At 36.7% G+C, this 21758-nt stretch overlaps 1 protein-coding gene across 4 annotated transcripts in view; it reads right to left on the bottom strand.

Moving 5' to 3' along the window:
• ccdc81 (coiled-coil domain containing 81) overlaps nt 1-21161 on the bottom strand; it is a 27640-nt gene extending 6479 nt beyond the window's left edge. Inside the window, exons 1-8 of one of the 4 annotated variants that reach the window (XM_015371220.1) lie at nt 20410-21152; nt 18884-18911; nt 16907-17088; nt 16750-16828; nt 16064-16174; nt 15412-15521; nt 15205-15330; nt 13587-14509 (exon numbers count right to left, since the gene is read on the bottom strand). In XM_015371220.1, coding sequence (XP_015226706.1) covers nt 14437-14509; nt 15205-15330; nt 15412-15521; nt 16064-16174; nt 16750-16828; nt 16907-16992 — 585 coding nt within the window. In that variant the 5' untranslated portion in view covers nt 16993-17088; nt 18884-18911; nt 20410-21152 and the 3' untranslated portion in view covers nt 13587-14436. Of the gene's footprint in view, nt 129-13586; nt 14510-15204; nt 15331-15411; nt 15522-16063; nt 16175-16749; nt 16829-16906; nt 17089-18883; nt 18912-20409 lie in introns of those variants that run through there. The other 3 variants (XM_015371222.1, XM_015371219.1, XM_015371221.1) reach the window with 3 other exon arrangements.
• Nucleotides 21162-21758: the final 597 nt, after the last annotated feature.

The following is a 21758-nucleotide window of genomic DNA, read 5'->3' as shown; positions in this document are numbered from 1 at the left end:
CTCAGGGTGATGGGGAGCTGGCGCCAGCTGACGCTGAGGAGGCAACAGTGTCCGTGAGGGATAAACCAAAGCCGTAGTACAGTCCAAACCAGGTCTACACACCACGGGATCAGAGAGCCGAAGAAGTACTGAGGGAGAGTCCAAGCAGAGGTCAGTAACACAGGCCACGTTCGATAACCTGCAGAATCTGAAAACCAAACTCACAGAGCAGACGAGGCAGAAACGCAAATATCCAGAGGCAGAAAACAGGTCAGAATCAGAATGTCAAACACTTACTTACACTCACAGAAACAGCTGAAATAATCTGGCGCTGATGGTAGGCAAGCAAACAACATAAATAGCTTTTGGAACCAGGTGAAACAGATCTGTGTTAATCAGCCGCTGGGCCTGTTAGTCAGGTGAGCAGGAGAAGGTGAAAAAACCAACCATCAGCACCAAGGCCATGAAAGACAGTCTTATTTTATGCATAAATTCAGCAATACAAGGAGGAGGTAAGTTTGGACAGAAGCACGTAGGACAGCCTTATGTAAACATCACCAGAATGATTGACAATTACCAGGACCACTTATTTTGATGATCCACCCGGAAAAAGGACATCCAGCAATCTTCTCCTATGCCATTTTTCTCTCCTTTGCAGCTGCAGTGCTGTTGCTCTGTCTTTTAAAGATTTTCTACATGTTTTTATTTTATTTTTGCATTAAAATCTCTTGTTCCACTAGGGTGAAATTGAAATTCGCACTTCTTGTTGCCTGTTATCAGGGTGACTTGTCGAATTGGAGCTCAACTGATAATGGCTTTTCACACTTGTTACACGTGTTCTACTCTGAGTGGACCTACTTAGGGTTGATTAAACTAACTCACAGCAACCATTGTGACACCGAAAACTCAGAGTTTCCAGCCTTTAGACTAGATCAATTTAGAGTTGAGGATTTAAATCTGGGTCTGTTAAGCCTGCCCTAGAATAGCATCTAAGACGTAGCTCAGACCCAGGGAACCCCATCATTAGGCTGTTCATGCCGGTCAGACTGACAAAAATTATTTTTTGCTTATATTATTCAGAATGCTCACTATTTTAGTGTTGCTCCAAAAGTATAGCATTAGGTTGGCACATATGCCACTTTTCAGCATTCTGTTATTTCTTGTTGGTCTTTATAGGAAAAGCACTCGAAACAATGTCTTTGTGTTTGTTTTTTTTGTTTGTTTGTTTTTCTGGCTCTATTCAACATGTTTGTAGACTTTAAGACTTTAAGCATTGTTATTGCTCTGGTGAACCTATTGGAAGCAGAGGGACTGAGCTCACTGCAGCCAAAAAAAGGGCAACACTTTGGAGAAATGTGTTTCAATGCAAATCGGCATATTTGAATAATTAATTTTTAGTATCCCTTACAATGAGGGGTCGTTGATTAACTATATATTTTAGTTTTTTATTTGATACTTGGAACTTTTTTTTTCTATATTGGAATCCTATTCTCCAGTCAAGGTCTCATTGATCACACATGTGGGATTGGGTGGGGTGGATTAACATACTAGAAGGGAAGTTGGATCAAACATTAAATCCTTCACTCACCAGAAAACTGCTTCAGAATGATCTACAGCCATCCCAAAGAACACTGATTTAGATTTTGAAAAGAATTGTTCTGATTTTAAGTTGCTCTCCATAGTAATCTAATTATTAAGCCGTCAGTACCCAACGCTGTCTCCTTTACAGTAACTTCTCTAGTATTCAATGAGAACTCGCCACTGATTCTTTCCTAGACAGAGCTATCTGTGGAGCCAGTTTACTGTTACCCTTTTTAACAGAAAGTTTTATGGATTAGTGCTTTTAAGTTCCTTTAATATATCTGCATTTCTCTCCTTGAACCCCCAGCTGGCCTCAACAGAAGCCTGCTTACGCTGAGCCTGGCTCTGCTGCAGGTTTCTTCTTATTAAAAGCGATTTTTTTCCCCCTCCTCTGTTGCTGCATGAATAATCTGAGTAAGGGATTGCTGCAGAGTAAATGACACAATGCAAACGAATACCTACTATAACCATATGTTCTTCCAGTAAGTGCTAATCTTGCAAAGTCAGTGACTCAATACAATCAGATGGGTTTCTTTAGATAGAAAGATTTAATGAAAACGGGCTGCATAACTATGTCAGTAACCTTGAGATGACATTTTAATTGGTGCTATATGAAAACCTGAATTGAATTGAATTGAAAATATCTTTTTTTAGATGAATAAAACACAAACTCACAACGAAACCCAAGAAAACAAATGAAGCTTGATAGTTTTATTTGGCATCATGCCATGCACATGACTGCTCATACAGCAACATACTTTTATAAATAAAACCATCAGCCTTCTTAAAGAGACGGTGACTAATGCAAGTCCAATCTTTCCTTGTGGTTTCTTTGTGTCTAATCCAAGTAGTGTCGGGGTGTCCATCAAACCCCTAGAGAGTTACCACACACTGCAAAACATGCAGCCATCAGCCACTGATAAGTCACAGAGCCCAGAAATCCTTCTGAATCTAATTTATCTCTAAGCCTTATGACTATTTTAATGGCTCCCATCCAAAGAATGTCTCATTCTCCGAGATAAAGTCATCTGTTCTTAGTCTAAACCAGCAGTGTGTCACTGAGACACTCTTTCTCAGTTAAAACACTTTAAAAGATGTTGTCCCATGGCTGTCCCTGTGTGTGAGCCTGAATTTGTCTTTCTGAAGGGGGAACGCATGATTCACTAGGAAAAAAATAATGAGTGCTTTATCAAGTCCTCACTCTCCAAAGACCCTCTCACTCTTATCATTCATCCCCCCATTTATAAACATGTTTACATGGCTATTTAATTCTTGTGGGGGATTTTAATGTACATGTTGACAACCCGGAACACAGAGTTTGGAAAGAACTGTATGATACACTTGAAATTTTTGGTTTGACTCAATATGTTAAACTACCAACACACATTTATCGACTGGGTCATTAGTAATTCAGGTCTAAATATTTCAAATGTTTCTGTAACTGATGTTGCCCTATCAGACCATCTTACTTTGAAATCATTTTCCCCACTGATCTAATATATGTTAAATATATGTTATAAGAAGGCATGTTATCATGGTCGGTAAAATTAAAAATTTTACCCAGGCTTATCTACCTGCTTCCATTTTACCCTTTTACTCAATAGATGAGCTGGTTGATTATTTCCATTCTATAGTTGCGGACATCATTGATTCCGATGCTCCAGAGAGTTAAAGTGAAAGTTGCTGGGAAGATAAAATCTCCATGGAAAAAATGCTCCAGCAGTGAGAAAAGATAAGAGGGAGTACCGAAAAGCCAGGCAAAGGTAAAGAAAGAATGGACTCCAGGTTCACTATGAAATCTATAAAGAAAAGCATCATTTAGTTGCATAATTTACAACTGAAAAATGGAGAAAATCTTTCCTCTCTGAGATTATCAATAATACATCTGCATTATTTGCCACAGTCAACAGGTAAACAACGCCCCATCTCTGTGGCCAATTAACTCTTATCTAAATATGCCTGCAATGACTTTCCAATACAAGGTATTGGAAAAGCAGTCTATACATCAGCTCCAGTCCCAGTGATGTCAACAGTTAGAATAAACTAAAAGGCCCAAATTCTGCCAAATAAACTGCAAAATTTGAGGAGAAATTCTTTAGGTGTTAAGCTCCCCTTCCTGCTGTCCAGATGTCAGGTTTTATTAGAAGGTTTTGCCTGTTTTAGAGTCTAACTTGATTCAAATTATAAACACATCCTTTGTGTCAGGTGATTTCCCCCAGGCCTTACAACAGGAATTATAAAATCATTATTGAAAAAGAGAAGCTTTGAAAAATTAATCCTGCAGGACTACAGGCCCCAAAAGTTCTTTTAAGTCAAAGTAAAAAATGCATTAAACTGTTAACTGATATATAATTAGTTTAATGTCGTAGTACAACTGTTTTATTTGTTTTAGTACCTGCTTTTATCTTGTTTTTTTATCTTTAATTTCTTTTATTCTGCTTTTATTTTCCTTCTGTATTGTTGTTGAATCGATGTAACGCAATTTGAATTGTCTTTGTACTGAGTTGTGCTATTCAAATAAACTTCCCTTGCCTTGTCTGAAGTTATGTTCTATATTAAGCTTTATTTTCTTTATATTGTTTTTTTTTTGTTTGTTTGTTTCTGATCCCAATTGTGCCTGACACAAACTTTAATATACTGAAGGTGATGTTTGGAAACTCTAATCACAAATAATCGTTTGAGAAACAAGTTCAGTGATTATATTTACAATGAGGTAAGTCATACAGGCTTCTTTTAAATGTATCAAGTGTTTCAATGATGTACAACAAAAAAGGGAACATTTTGTTGTAGACTGTTTCACTATTACTTGGTACACATCGTAAATTTTCTCACGTCCCACTTGCAGTATGTATTTATCTTTGCACATTAAAATAATGCTTTGGAGATGCTTTACTTCTATTTTGAAAGACTTTAAAGAGAATGATTCTTATACTTGCTTCCTGGTTTTAGACAACTCAGTCCAAATTTCTTTTTTGGCAAACTCCACAAAGGTGATGAAATGCTACAAGGTCTATGGAACCTAAATACTGTGTTTTGTGTCTGATTCCATGTGTTTCAATGAAATATTTATCTTTTCCACATATTTCACCATAAGCTATAGGATGGGAATGTCAGTTTCTGAGGCTGAATTCCTACAATTCAAATTCAAGAAGACAGATAAGAGTCCAGAGCTTAAGGCCGCTCTTAGTCACGCCATCTTTTTTCAAATGCTGTGTTTGGAGTAATCTGCTGTGAGAAGAAGCAGATGTGCTGTATTGGATCCAGCAAACAATGGTGACTGGGGGAAGATGTTTATCTTATGAATCAGAACATGCCAGGTGGAAACACCAGGCTGACATGAGAATATTGATGGTTTAACGTAATGGAAGCAGGATTTGGCTTCCTGTTTTTTTAGGGAATTACCTGCTTGACTCAGAAAACCCATAAACACACAAGTAAATCCCCTTTAGTACAGAAAAAAATAACCTTTCATATGTCTGAATGTGAATATGTACACACATCTATGGAATAACAAAAAAATAACACACTAATTTCATATAGTAGCTTTTAAGTCAAGGATGTCAGTCTTTAAATCCATTGTATATCTGCAAATTATGATAAATTCCACACCTGTGACTCAACAACATCTTCTTCCTCACGTATCTGTGTACCCATCCATCTAACCTCTTTTCCAAAACACCCTCCAAAAACCTTGCTCTCATTTTATCTCTATAACCAGGCCATGGTGACTGATCAGCAGGAAGATTGGAGGGTTTCGGGTTAATGAGAGCCTCAGTGTGGGAAGGACTGCATCCACAGCAGGAGGGAGACCTCGACGTCATCCAGACAAAGGGTTTTTCCATGTTTCTATGTGGGAATATTGTTCCCAGGCATCCCTGCATCATGTTAGTTTAAGGACCACCACATAATCCACACAACTTTGTATTCAAGGTATTTTTATTTTTCCTGTCAGAGGTCACATAGGTGGTTTCCGTCTATTGTGTATAATAGGTGTAAACTATTTCCGCCCATCCTGTTTGCTTAAACAAAATATTTAACTTGAAGTTTATGGATAAAAATATTAGAAAAATTTGTTACAAAAGATTAAATTTAACACGATAATTAGTGCTGTTATGGTTAAAATGGCCATCCTAGCAATTTTACAGATAAACATTTTTTTTCTCTCTCTTATGTTCAATAAAACTGAATATAAGGGATGTTATTTTGATTTAAACATAAATTAAATAAATAAACCTTTAGCTTCCTATACATATAGGCAACATTTGCGCCTGGATTACATAAAGGAAATCTCTCTAAAAGCATGTAAATTATAGTTGGGACTGTTTTTCACTGCAGTCCATCAGTGTGAGTTTGGAGTTTTGTAACATTTAGTTCATGCAGCTTTAACCGATGTTCTGTGGCAGGAAGTGGCCTGAGTCCAGCTTGGCTCTGCTTCAGGTCTGTGAGTAATTTTGTTATGATATGTGCTGATTTTGGACTTTAGCTTCGGTCCCAAAGCTCTCATATAAACACACATATACAGACTCATCGCTCTACAGTTGTGAGGACAAACAATGAATCTGCTACCTGTCTGACAGCCTGGGTAAACGTCCTTTAATTTAGCAGAAGTTTTAAGTCGACTTTGTTTTGTCCCTGAGGTCTTTTCTAAACAAACTTTAGTCTGCAGTCTGAAAATGTAACTCAATAATAACAAGATTATAAATCATACATTTTGGCCTTTCTTTTTAATGCAACTAAAGGTGTTTTTTTGCTAATCTGGACTGCTTCTACAGATCGGATCATGGATTAGGAGTTTATTATTTTGGAAATCACCCACACATTCCTCCATCCTGCAAGCTGTGAGAAACACATCATAGGTTTTGAGAACCCAAATGACTCACAGGGTGGACTTGTGGGACCTTGTCTGAAAGGACCTGATGAGGCCTTTAGAATAAGAGCTGAAACGTCTCAAAAAAGAAATGAAGACCGCTGTCCTTATAATGAATAGAAATAGCAAGAGCTACAGTTGCAGAATGTATTGTATTCCATCTATTTCTATTTAGAATCAAAGTCATTACCTATTTCTGATGACGATTTTATTTTTTATACTGTCTTTTTCCACATGAATGATAAAGTCTTAGAGAGTAGCACTGTGCTACCCCACCAGTGACCCCATCAAGAGTAAGTACTCTTCTCCGCTGCACGGTCCAAAGCCTAAGACAACAGTATATTCTCCCTTAGCCAAAGGCACAATGGTGGAAACCCTCTTATCTACCAGGGTGAACCGAAAAACATAACAGCTAAGCTGGGGAGCAGCATAGGCTGTCCTAAAGCATAATGGCTGATTAAAAGAGGCATATAACATTTTTATTTGTGTTATCATTTTATAAAACCTAGGTGAAAAATCAAAGACTCTGTTTATAAGACAAAATTAATTACTACTTTGGTACAGAATGCAAAGTAGCTGGAATTCTGTTTTCTAGCTGCTTGGAAGCTTTTTCTCCCTTTGTCAGATAAGTTGCTTCATTACTGATTATAACGCTTATGTATTGGTTGCACCTATTCTGACAGTGGGTGGCCCCAAACTACAGTTTTATAGACAGCAACAGAAAGTTGGAGCAATGGCTTCTTTCCCCTTAAATACTTCAATCTGAGTCCAATGTTCTCAGATATTTACAGGCCTCCTTAATCTAAAACAAATGTTTACTGTGACATGTGACTGTTTAACTATTGTGGGAGATTTTAACAATCCCACTGACCATTGCAAAAAGCATCTGACTAAACTCTGATGACAGAATGAAATTACAAATGAAAAAATAGATAATTCTGTTGATAGAATAATTGAAATTTGGAAAAATTCTCTGAATAACTCAAAAATAAAGAAATTCAAATTGATCAAATCTGGTTTTAAATTTTTTTCACCACATCAAGAGTTGATCCCTCTACAGTAACCATAGATAAACATCATATGTATTAACATATTGCAAACCACTTGAAAATAGGTTTGATTTCTAAGTCAAATGAATACTGTACTCACTCCATATTGTTATTTTGTATTAGATTCCGCCCTGCATTATTGGTACTGTTGTGTCTGTATAATGAAAATAGGAAAAAAAAGGAAGTAAAAAAAAAAAAATAAAAAAATAAAAATTCCCATGGATATTCCCATAGACACAAGTGCAATAGAACTATGTGATCCTCTTTTTGTGATTGTGTTTTCAAAACCAATGATTCAGTTGCTCCAATTAAAGTGAAGGTTGTTTCTGGGAAGAAAAAATCTCTCCACCTGTCAGAACTGAAAAGGACTCTTTAAAAAAGATGAACCCAGGTGCTAAAGACTGAACCCTAGGTTCACATAACATCTATAAAGACAGGCTATACAGATAAAACTAACAACTGCAAAAATATAAGAGTGTTTTTTCCCTGATAATTAGCAAAAGCATGCCTTATTCGGTCGATAGGGAAACAAATCCTCTTCTGACTGCAGGATCTTAACTCCACTCTAACAAGTCCTGCAATTAATTTGCAAACTTCTTCACTGAAAGAACCCAAAAAAATCAAAGGAGCAGGCAAGATATCACCACCAGCTCAAGTCACAATGTTAGCTCCAACTAAAGATCCACCGCCACTGTCACCCCCAATCCTTCTTAGACAAAAGTGGACACTTTGTAAGTCATAACATCATTTGGCTCAAAAAAATAAATATGTCGCTTTTGTCATGTGTTTGGGGGGGCCAAGTCATAAAATCGAAATGATCAGATCGCTGATGAAATAAAGCAAATGGACCTTAGTGCAGCATTGAACACTGTTGAGCACTTCATGTTATTACAGTGTCTGAAAATATGTCAGCCTTGCTGTTATAGCACCCGACTGGTACTAGATTGGACTGCTTTAAATATTACTACAATGAGAGGGTCTTTTTTGTGTCAGTGCATTAGAGGCCAAAAAAAGAGGCCCCAGAGTTCATCTTAGGTCCCCTTCTTTTTCAAATATATTAAGAGAGCTGCCAAGAACTAAAATTTATATTCAATTAGGTTTAATAAAAATTCTATTTCTTATGAGGTCAATATACATTCATAAATTTGAATTTTTTCCACCTAATTTAAATCAAAATTACCATTTTTTTTTATCTGAATTAGAACTCAAGAAAAACTGATAAATTCAGCTGTAAAAATGTGTGTATTTTTTTTTTCATTTGTTTTGAAAAAAAAAAAAAAAACATTAAGCAGATGAAAACTGGGATTCTATCTCAATACCACTGAAGCTATCACCTTATTGTTTTTAAATAATTAGTAAAACAGAATTTATAAAGAAAAAAATCTAATAGATCCAAAGGACCTATCAGTAACCATGTCTGTTCCAGCACATATCATCATTAGAATTTCTTTTAAGTATCATTTCTTCAGTACAGGGGCCATAACAGGGGCCAGGACATGATTTACAGGGGCACTGCCCCCTATTGGCCCCTGTCTAGAACCACCTATGTATATATTTATTATTTGTAGAATTGATTACTGAAATGGGGCCTTCACAGGCCTGCCCAAAAAAAAAAAAAAAAAGATCAGACAGCAGCAGCTGATCTAGAATGCTGCTAGAGAAATGTGGGCATTAAGCTGGTTTAGAGGGTTCTTATCAGCGTTAGCACATTGCTTAGAAGGAAAGCCATGACAAAGTATTCTTCTCATAGCAATTGTTTCAGACAATTGTTTCCAAAATGGAAAGAATTACTTAGGTATTTCCAAAATGGTTGGATTCTATCACTGCTCTGTTGGAGAAATGATTCACAGGTGGAAAGCCTACATGATAGCAGCCAAGGGAGGACTTATCAAGTTCAGCATGAGTTCAGAGCAATTAATGCTTTTTAAAGTAGCACGAGAGCTAGATCCAGTGCCTAATCTATGTTTGCACAGTAGATGTTTGCCCCAATCTGGACTAAAGTGAAATCAAATATAACACAGAAAGGCAAACAAATAAGAAGAGGAATTACTGTGCTACTGTTATCATGGAAAAATCCGAACATATCATTAACTTTTGTTATATCTTATGTTGCATATTTTAAGTTTAATCTGCTGGTTAGCCTACTCCAACTTCTTCAAATGATCATTTGTGGAGTCAGATTTTGTTAGGATGTTGTGCTTAGACACAAAGATGCCTTATTCCTAATTTATTTTGTTATGAAGATTTCTGTTTTAGATTGCCTTTTCTACATTTTAAATCATATAAGTCATCTATTCATAATGTCACCTGAGAAACTTTAGTCGACGTTGACAGTCCTTAAATGCACATGCTCATAAGATGACCAACATTCTTGTCAACAACTAAAGACTATATATAGATACAATTCAAACTGAGATCTAACCAAAGGCTAAACACAAAAATAATCACTGAAAGCATCAAACAAGGGTGTGTTTTTCATAAACTTTATGGTTTTCTTGCTTATTCCACTTATTTTCCACTTCAATACATCCACTAAACAAACAGCTCACATGCTTCATACCAAGTCAGGTCTATGTGTTTTTACATACTGTAACCAAGCCTTCCAGACGTTATTATATTTGTCTGTCTCCAATATTTTTGATGCAGTTATTTTCTCCTTGACATAAATACTTGATATCAATCCATTCTTCTACTGTAGGTATAAAAGTACTATGCCATCGTATGGTTATTGCTTTGTAAGCAGCCAGAAGCAGTATTCGCAACATCTTGTGTTCCTCTACTTTTTTTAGATTTAGCTGACAAATATTCCCCAGACCCATAAATTCAAGTTGACAACAAACTTGTATTGTTATCGTCTCTTCAAGTACTATGTTTTTTTTTTTTCCGATTCAATATTGTTTTATTAACGGGCAACCCCATAATAAATGAAAATATTCAGCTTTTCCGGCACCACGGGATCGCCAGCCTTGGGTATCACCATTCTCTGTGCCGGAGTAACAAAGAACCTTACAATGTTTTTTTCCAGCCATATTCTCTCCAAAATAATGAATATGTGGTTTTCCCTTGATACTCATTACTTCTCTCTCAGTCCTCCTCTAGTATCTGAATATTTGCTTCCCTTTGATTTTATCTGTAAATTAACAGATGTAATCAGAAAAATCAGACATGTCACAAAAAAAAAGATCATGGCTTATCTATGTGGGATTTTTTTTAAATATGCACAGTTTTTTACAAAAATGTAATTGAGCATTGGTTATATGAAATTGTGCAAAATTCACACAGATTGAAGTATTTTATATAGGCTATTCTTTTCCTCTTTCACACATTGCTGCCAAATCCTAAAATGATCTTATTCACTTAATCGAAATGTAGTTTTTCATGCTGTGCAAGTTGCCTCCAGAAATCAAAGTATTTTAATCTGGTTATTGAGTCTAGTTCTGGGAAGTATCCCAGCACACAATGGGCTTTTTTTCAGAAGGTTCTCAGGGTTTTATCTGTCCTTTTCTGTTTTCATCTGAACCCAGTTGTTCATATCTATCAGTTAGTAACAGCTTAGATTAAAACAGGCATTTTTACTAATTCCTATTGGATCCCACATCTAACATAATTAGTCATGATGCAGCAATATGTATACAGTGGATTTGCTCAAATTCTTTCAGGATCATCCTGGTATTATCTGCCAGATGAACTGCAATCTATTTCTTGCATGTTATAACAAACTGCCGGTTATTAAAGCATACTAACAGGGGAAAAAAGATCAGAAAAGATAGACTTTGTTTGATTAATAGGACATAAAGTAGAGCTGCAGGAGTTTGTGTAAGGGGAGCTTAAATGCACAGAAATATTTTATTTTTCACAAATAGTTCGGGGATATTTGCATCTGTGACGCCATAAAGGGTCATTAAGATGGTGCACATAACCTCAAGACACCACTAGGTGTCGAACTAGAGCTGTAGAGCCTCAGTCCAAAACTGAAATGGGTTTCCCAATAAAAGCTTGCCAGCTGTTTGTAAATGTCACTACATCTGTAAAACAGATGTAGTGAAACTATGTGCTCTACTCCCTGTTGTATTGAAACAGGACACTTTTATTAAGAAAAAAAAAATCCTAAAAAATGATATACATTGCAAAATGTTATAACAAAATGGAGGGATAAAAGTATATTTTAACATGCAAAAATATAAATGGCTGTCATTTGTTTATTTGTGCAATTAATAAATATAAAGTGGACTGACTTTAAAATACTTAAAAGGAGTGTTTAATTGCTTTATTTAATAATAACAATAATTTTAATAATAATAATAAGAATAAGAACAATAAAAATAATTGCACATGTTGCCAGTAACTCACATTTATTGCACACAAAACTAACAACCTTGTTTTAACTAGGAAGCTGCATGCTCTCCTGTTAGGTTAAGAGTAATACAAAGGAAAATACCTGGCCATGGAGTTGGAAGTAACATTAATATTAGTTACCTGAAATTATAATATCAATAGAATAACAAAAATGGTGACAATTATGCTTAGTAAAAGTTACATACATGTATGTCATGGTGCTGTAAACAAAAAGAAAATGAAATAAAAAGCGTAAAATATTGAAACCTGGGTAGAGGGAATGTCAGTTATAAAGCCTGTGTTGAAAACACTTTGTTGTTGTTAAAGTTCTTTTATTAGGCAAAAATTAACTAAATAGTAGTAAGTATAACCAGACAAGGGACATAGTTTATGAAAGGTCATTTTTAAAAAATTTTTTAGCTGATATTTTTATACCTTTATTTATATATCAAGTCCAAGTAGGCAGGTCTTATAAATCAAGTCTTTTAAAGTCCCACGCTCTAACCATGTCTGTGATGTTCATTCACTGAAAACCAGTTTGAGCCCTTTCCCAAACTGTCTCATGCTTGGACAATATTTTATTTCAATATTAAGTTTGTTCCATACATTATCCCTTAACTTATATCCCCCTCCCCAGCTTTCTGGTAGCTGTTGTCTGTATTTTCATACTTTAACGGAATAATACATTAGTGTGCTTACAATTGCCGGCCTAATGAACTATCTGTATGGTTCTTTTCTGGACGGTGCATAGTGGCTTGAGTGTTGTCCTATACAATAAGTGTTACTACAGTGTTCTGTGCAATAGCCCAGGGAGCAATAGCTCAAATCAGCTAACTGTAGACAATGTCTTTTCATTTCTTGTTTTTTAATTCTGAAACAGTTTTGCAGTTATTACAAAGGTTTCCAGCAGATTTTGTTGTCAATAATCACAACTAAGAATTACAATTCATACTTGTTCCATCTCTACCCCATCTGTTATGACTTCCCTTCATCTTCTGATGCTTATCTCTCAGAGACAAGTAGTTGGGGCCTATCTTCAGCAGTCTGGATGAAAGAGGGGGCAGGTGCAGGGCAACACACAACACATTTAACCATGCGCACAAGCTTATACCTAATAGCAGTTTAGAGAAGAAAATCCACCTAACAGTCATGGACTGTGGGAAGAAGCTGGGTGCCTAAGGAGAGCCCACACATGCACGGGGAGAACATGCAGACTCCATGCAGATACACCCTAGGCTTGTAATCAACCAAGGACATTCTTAATGAAAGAGAAGCAGTGCTACAAACTGTGCCACAGTGTAGCCCTCTGTTATGACTATCACATCTCTATCACATTTATTCTGAAATAACACAAACTTATATTTTTCTCTAAATGAGAGGGACAGTTTGTTTTTGTCAAATCAATTTCATTTGAGCTTTTCTTATTCAGAATGCTGCTGTCTGTATCCTCATTGAAACTAAAAAAATAGAACATTTCATCATATTTTGAAAGTATTAAACATTAAATGCCTGGATCTCAGAGAAGAGACTTAAATATGTATATCATTATATAAATAACTAACTAGCTTAGCACAAAAAACAACAACAACAGATCTGTTGTCTACATATAAACCTTACAGACCAGCCAGGCATTCTGAATTGAAGTTGCATCCCCAGAACAAAAAGAAGGGAATAGCACAATTCAGTTGGCTCCCCTTACCTGGGAAAAAAAAAGACTATAAATGTGATGAAACCCTAAGATAATTGTCTATAGGTTGTTTTTTTTGTTTTGTTTTTTTTTAGATGTCTGCTCTTGCTATACTTCCCTGTTTTACTTTTTAAATGTTAACTAAATCCTAACTAAAATATTAAGCTATTATTTTCTTTTCTAAAAGAAAAAGTGCTTTTCTAAAGCACTTTGAAGTTCCCTACTGCTAAAATATGCTGTACAAATAAACCTGCCTTGGCTTGTGGGATAAAGCAATCAACAGTGTTAAAGGAAAGCTCTTTAATCTACACCTTGAAGCTTTCTCTCTCCGGTTCTTTTCCTGAACCGGAGAGTTTTGTTGTGGTTTCTGAGAAACTCATGGGTGCCCCAGGATTTTAAAAGTTTTTTATTTGTTTTTTTGCCAGGAATAGATTAGAGGGTTGTAAGGATTATTTACAGTCACAGGATAAAAAGGTCCTGTAATTTTGTCTCATTTCAATATTTCATGTTGAAGCTGGGTAAATGAGGATGTGAGGGGAATTTTCTTCAAACCATGGAGCGCCCAAAGTACATTTAAGTTTCAGTGAAGTAAGTTTATTTTTTTTTCTTTTAACAGCATTTTTTAATAGACTCTCTCTGAAAAATATTTGAAGCTCAAAACATCACACATTTATTTTTGTGTTTATTAACACTGAACTCAGCATTGATAATACACCTCACAACCATCAAATGTCATTTAGAAAAAGTTCCTTGAACCTTTAACACTTAAAAAAAAAAAACTAGGGCAGAGCAGTTTATTTTTTGGGGGGGAAACACACAAAACATAGAAGAATAGAAAAGGAAAGATAACATTATTGCATTGCTGGTATTTTTCTCAAATTCTAAATTTAATCAAATGAATATGGGAACTTGAAAAGTAGAGAGAGTCCGCCCATATGTTAGTTTCTCCACAACTGGTCGGAGCAGCGTCTGCATTCTTCAAACTTATCTACCAGGAGCTGCCCTGCAGACCTGTAATCAGAAGCATGAGTCACAGGAAGGTGTTTAATAATCCATTCATCCATTTTCTGACAGGCTTTATCTCAAGTGGGGTTGCGTGCCTATCTCCAGCTGTCTATGGGCGAGAGGCGGGTCACTAGTCCATCTCACAGCAACACAGAGACAAACAGGACAAACAACCATTCACAGCCTTTAGATGTAATGACACTACTTAAGACCTACAGTAAGTACGACGACAGATTAAAAGGTAGTTGACCTTTTTCGCTCTTTCTCAACTCTCTGCCATCCGGGTTGCTGTTTCGCAACGAGTTAACCTTGGTTTGTCTGGCTGGTAGTCAAGCGACCCCATAGATTTAACACTCACGCCAAAGAAGAATTATTTTGGACAGTGGGAGAAACCCACGCATGCTTAGGGAGAACATGCAAACTCTAAGCAGAAAGACCCCGGGCCAGGAATCAAACCCGCAATCTTCTTACTGCAAGGCTGCAGTGCTACCCTCTGCACCACTGAGCTGCCAATTTAAAAATCCCTTAAAGGAAATCCTGTTAAATCTAAAGGCTCCTCCAGTGCATGTGGAAAACAACATTGCCTTCTGAAATGCATCTATCCCTTCATCTCTCATGGTCAATGTGTCATTGTGTTATAATTCAGTCATGTTTGTTGTTATGTTATCAATAAAAGGTTTTAGATGGCTTTCAACACACACCTCAGGAATAGCCTCTCCTCTTCTTCTCGTTGGTGTTTGAGCTCCACGCTTCGACTCCACTCGTCCTCAAGCGACTTTCGGATGTTACGCTTCCTTTCAAAGTGATTTGCTTTATCCTGAATCAACCTGTGCAGAAGACAGTACAGTGCGTTTAGTTCTATACCTTCTACTTTTCATGTTTCTCTAAATTGAACTTTTGTCTCTCACTCTGTTTTTGTGCGTTGGAGTATTTCCCTTTCTTTTTCCAGCTGAAGTTGACGGATCTGCATCTCTTCCTTATTTCTCTGAGTAGCAACGCTGAGATTCTCCTGAGACACCTGACATCAGTGAAACATACTGTAGCTCAAAAAGACCACTTTTGGTTAAGACTAGTGTTGCACCAATGCCATTTTTTGGCCCCGATACCGATATCTGGCTGTGCAGTATCGGCCAATACCGATACCATACCAATACCATTTGTTTGAAATTGATGTGTGTGTATAAATTAAGAACTGCATACTACTTGGATGTAAAATAATTGCCATCATGGCTTTGTCAAGCTGCTGCCTACCTTTGTGAAGCAGGAAAAAGACTAATATAAGTGAATCCAGTAGAATTTTTTATGCTTACCTGGAATGGGTGACAATAGTTGAATAAACTTTTGGCTCTCAAAATGGTATCGGTGCCCTATTTGTTGGTACTCGCCGATACCGATACCAACATTTTAGTGCAGGATCGGGGCACCGCCCTATACTGGTATCGGTGCAACACTAGTTAAGACCTACAGTAAGTACTAAACATGGCCTCTTTTCTAAAAAAAAAAAAAAAAAAAAAAGTCTAAGGCCAGTAACTAAAGACGACAGATTAAAAGGTAGTTGACCTTTTTTGCTCTCTCTCGACTCTCTGCCATCCGGGTTGCTGTTTCGCAACGAGTTAACCTTGGTTTGTCTGGCTGATAGTCAGGAGATCCCATAGAAACCTTATTCACAACCTAAAATCAAAAAACAAAGTTTGTAAGTAGTTTTGCCTCCCTCCAGGAGGAGGCTAAGAGAACGCAATTGGACATGCTGGAGGAAGTATATTTCTTAGCTGGCATGTAGTCCCTCAGGCTTCTCCAAACTTATAAGTTCTGTGTAAGTTGCAGGGCTGCCCAAGCTGCCCCTAGAGGGAAGCTGTCCAGCAGGTTTTAGAGGTTTCCCAGGTACAGCACAGCTGACAGTGACAATTGCAGTTTAGCAAAAGCCTGTTAATCAGCTATCAATGGATATCAGCTGTACTGAGGCAGGTAAACCTCTAAAAACTGCAGGACAGCGGCCCTCAAGGGGTAAATTTGGGCAGGCCTGGTCTAGGGAAATCTGGAGGTCCCTGATGCCACTGCTGGCCAGAGACACAGACTTCAATAAGTTGAAGAAATTATGTAATGACTTTTACACCCTTAATGTTGACAAGTAAACTATTTTTACCTGCTGCTGTTTCATTATTAAAGATACAAGAAGCAGGTTAAAGAATAGAGAAATTAAATAACATAATACTTCAAATCTAAATCTGCTGCAATGGTTTTCCTACCTGGGTGTCCAGAGCCTTCTTGTTAAGCCTAGTTTTCTCCTGTTTCTGTTGGAACTGCTGAGCTTTTTGCAGAGCCATCCTGAAACAAACACACACACACATATATACATGAATGTTACACTATATAAGCTATTGATGGCTAAAATTAGTTACTTACAACTTTATCAGCTGGATCTGGTTGAGGCGCTCTGTGAGAAGATGGTACTGCTCAGGCTTGGACTGGTAATCTGTGATACCGGGCATTTGGGCGGTGGGCCGGTCCTATATTTAAACATGCGAGGGCCGGCCCCCTTTAAACCATACTGGCCCAAACACTTACACTCTGGCCGAAGCACCTACCTGTGACAGTAAATAACTCAATGAGCTCAAGAAGTAATACAATGTTTATTACCTAATTAATGCATACAGTATATAAAGCCCTTCCTTGTCATGCACGACATTGTGATGCATATGCATATGCATAGAAAAATTTTCTTTTTCTTTAAACTGTAAAATACTTGCAACAAACAAAATTATATAAAATTAAATGCTTTCTTTAAACCAAACTACGATGCTCCTCTTATATTTGGCGAATTTATGTACGAATATTTTGGAAAAATATGTTGCGGTGCATGATGGGGTTTTGCATCTAAAGGCTAACGTTTCCCATCTTATGTGTATTGTTGCCAGGTTGGGAAACATCCCAACCTGGCAGTTTAGGATGGCCGTCTATGGGTAAAAAAATTTTTTCTTTAGATTTATGGCCTAAGAGATAGATAGACTTTGGTTCAAATTGGACAGGATCTCGTATATTCAGGCAGTTCATGAAAATTTTTTGGGCACGAAAACATGAGTCAGTGACATCTGGCAACCCTGCTGATGTGGTGAGTGGCACTGGTGATGCTTCTAACCTAGTATTAAGACTTTGGAAGGCATTCAATTGAATGTGATGGCTGTGTGTCAAGGTGTACAATTCACCACTTCACCACTACTACTCTTAATAGTAGTAGTATCAGTAGAAGTGCTGGTTTTGTTGATTTCGGTCTGTTGACTGATGGAACCATGGACTTGCAGTGGATGCTTACACACTGCTAAGGTTTCATGTATTTATTCTTGAAGAACTGCTTGTCTGCCTCTATATTGCATTGTTTTATGTTGGTATTTTTACAAGTCTCGGGCTTACGTTGTAGACCTAGTATGTGTGAGTGGGTTGGTGTGTGGCTAGCTTTGTGCAATTGTACACGTTACGCAGCATCATTCCATGAGTGGGCCGGTGTAGATGGAAAAATGCAGGGGCCGAAAATCATTCACAGTCCGAGCCTGGTACTGCTGGTCTTGAGCTTTGAGATTCTGCCGCTTCTCCATCTGCCTCTGTAGATCATTCATGTACAATTGCTGTTGTTTCCCATTCAGAGGTCTGAAATGCTTCTTATTGTGTTACCAAAACTGGTTTAGGACATTTCTGATGTGTAATAGTAAATAACAAAAAGAAAACACATCATCAATGGTTCCTAGAAAACCAAGTTTGGCTTAGCAGTCTAAAAAGGGTTGTTGAACTATTTCTCTATTGATTTAGGACTGGTGTCCTGGCAAGCCTGATCAACTGGATGGAAAGATGGAATAAATCCTTTTGTGAACCCCCTACAGGCCACCTTTGGTGAGAAAGTTGCATCCCTGTGCCTTTAGGTAGGAGAGACAGCTTGGGCTCCTCTCGGGGAAACCATTATCTTGATAGGGGACTTTAATGACCATGTGGCAATCAATAGTGACACTGAGAGGAGCATGACTTCCCAGACCTTTCGACACATTTCTTGAGATCGGGAGTTTGCTTTTCCATGGAACAATTTAACCTTTAGGCTTGATTACTCCCTGTTTCAGACTGGGGAGGCTGGTTGGTATTTATTCCTTTTTGTGGGTATTTTTTTTATTTTTTTTTAAATACATGCACGTATTTCTGAGAGAAGTGAAACTGCTTTTATTGCTTTACATCTATATCATATGACATGTGGTGTACACTCACAAGGTAGCAATAGATAGATAATAATGAAATAATGAGCATGTCTTGTTTTCAAATACAATTCAATGGAGAGATTATTCAATGATATCAATTATTTGAGTTACAGAAAAAAAAAATTGAATAAATGCACAAACTCACTTGTCCACTATGGAGCTGATTAGGGCAGCTGATATATTTGACATGAAAGAAAGAGAGAGATTCCAGTTCCATTCGACAAATTATGTAGCAAGTATTTTCAGCAACTAAATAATAATCAATTATTATCTTAGTTATAACACTTTAAAATATCTGATTGGCTTTCAAATTAAACTCTTTTAGAACAGGGGTATATGTTCCAGAAGACAAGCTGATATTCTACATAAATAATGTCAGATTATTTCACTGCACTTACAATAAAATGGCTTTGAAGTGAGTAGAAGTCTTTCACAGAAAATGCTTTTATATGACTTCAAGCTTGACTAAAGTCACCCATTGACTGCCCTCACATATACACTTACTATTACAGTACTATTGCTACAGGGGCTTGTTTCTTTTAAAAGAATAAAAAAAACAACTTTAGGTCTTGAGATCTTAAAGTTCTCCTGGGTTTGTATGTAACTGTTAGGGCTTGCTAAGGTAAACAGGATTTGAAGCTCAGATGAACTCCCTGCTGTTTTGATGGAATATAACTGCTCTGTAAAAACATTTACATAATAGATTCTGGGTGTGTTTTTTACTGGAAGCATAGGGTGGATGATGAGCCGAAGGGAAAATCTAACCTTTCTACATGAATTATGGAGTTTGCACGGTTAAAGAGGCAGTGACAGTAATTTGCTGCCCCCACTGAGATCTGAGCTCTCTCTGATAAGGCTTAGTACAGTGCAAACTGATCCTCCATAGGAAGTCTCTGTGTGGGTTTCTATCCGTGTGTGTTCACTAACCTCTGGGGGGGTCAGTTCCTCAGTCAGGTCAACAGGTTTCATTTGCAGTTGCTGATTAGATTCTGACTCTCTCCATTGGAGAACCTCTGCAAAGACACCTAATACTCTGAATGGGTATTAAGGTTAGGCTCCCTTTTAATGATTATTCCATTAAAAATAAACATTTTTTTTTCTTTATCTCATTTTTTTTAGTATGTTTGACTTTTAATTGAAAAGCAAAAACACCTCAGATGAAACTGCTTTGAATCTGTCAGTATCCAAAATGTTGACTATAGGCCTTTAGGTTTTTAAGCAAGAGTTTTTAACCTATTTACCAATTTCTGCAAAGTAAAAAATTTCCACATTACTTAAAACTGAAGTGAAATGTAGCTGCATCTCAATAAATTACAGTGCCATTCAAAAATGTATTTATATCTACAATTTATATCAGAAAATAACACATTAGCAATTAAACATATTTACTGCACGTTTGATATATTTAACATGTTTTCAGAAAACATGTTTTCCTTTCATGTTCTCGAGGCACAAAGAACAAGAGAAAAGTTTGTTTTGCTAGTGTTTAAACTTTAGAAGAAGCTCGGCTGCTGAACTCATAGAGAGTGCCATCCACTCTAGCTTACATAAACACAAAAGCAGCAGAAAGGTATGTTTATCGGATTAATATTGAGGGGGGATGATATATAAATGCGATGAAGCCTATTACTTAGAAGACACATCTTACAAATGTTTGTATTCTCTCACTACCTGTTCCAGTGAATCCTTAAGCCGTCCATCCATGTAAGAATTTCTTTAGAGAGGGATTTCTGACCCGAAAAACAACAGTGGAAAATCCCCTTTTCAAATGTGAGAAAAAGCACGGGTCTGCAAGTACAAGTTGCATAAGAATAAGGTCAAAGGGAGTATTTCTCAAAAACTGTCAAGGAATGACATCCCTTCCAGTTCATGAAACAGGAGTTTGGGAAATGGTGAAAAACAATGAATGGTCAAAGGACAGTTGAAGATAAAAAAAATTTAGTGTTGTTTTTACTGCTTATCAGGAGCAGCCATGTTATTACACTGAGTAAAAGGAAAACATATATACATTAAAATTCTTAATTCACAGTCATTCTACTTTTTTATTTTGGGTCTAATTTTGAGCTTCTAATTTTGAACTGCTTTGATTGCAGCCTTTCATCCTAGTGGTGTGGAATGTATTTAAAAGGTAGGAAATGTTGACAAAGTTGTTCAGAAACAAAGAAGATTGTAAGCAGACCCCTCCATCTTGGATAATTATTTTGTTAACCATCTGAGAAGAGCAGAAAGAGAGCAGATAGTTAGCAGGGTGATGAAGCCCGCAGTCCTTGGCTTTTGAATCTCAGGAAATTCGTCAGAATGTAAGGAAACACTACCACCAGCTCTCTAGAAGCAAAAGTAAAAGTAATCTGAATGGATTGGTTTTCTCAACACTGCTTGTAAATGAAAACACACTTTTCTCCTCATCATATTAGATTTTGTTAGTATCACCAGTGTGACTGGTTTTATTTTAAAAAGTCCTGCCAAAATTCATCTGACACCTAAAAAAAAAAATACCATTTAGTGTAACAGCCTCGTCAAAAACAAAAGAAAAACCTAAAAGATATGTGTTAGAATTTTCCTAATAAGTTTTATTTTATTTATTTATTTTTATTTTTATGAAAATGTCAGATTCTTCCTTGTGGAAAATATAAAATACTATTTAAGTAAAAAAAAAAAAAAAAGCTGAAATTTGACAGTGAGAGCAGGTTTGCTGTTGTTAAGAGAGCAAAGATGAATGTAAATGTCATCCTAATTCCGTTAAGATATATACCCTACAACTTTTAGTTAGCTATAAAAATGCTCAGTACACCCAAGGGGAAATGTTTGGGATGTTTATCTTTTTTTCCTCTAACTACAACACAGCTGTGTTTGGATGACTGATCACAAATAATCTTATACAAAGTTTATAGAGAGAGCTGGTAAACACAAACAACATTTAAGGAATCTCATTAACAGTTTATTTCACAAACAGAAATAGACTTTCTGCGGATGGATGGATGGATGGATGGATGGATGGATGGATGGATGGATGGATGGAT

This window comes from Cyprinodon variegatus, unplaced genomic scaffold (assembly GCF_000732505.1).
Source record: "Cyprinodon variegatus isolate N-32 unplaced genomic scaffold, C_variegatus-1.0 Scaffold55, whole genome shotgun sequence".
Taxonomy (NCBI): domain Eukaryota; kingdom Metazoa; phylum Chordata; class Actinopteri; order Cyprinodontiformes; family Cyprinodontidae; genus Cyprinodon; species Cyprinodon variegatus.
Note: the sequence above shows the minus strand (reverse complement) of the source record. Positions and strands in the feature narration are given on the sequence as shown.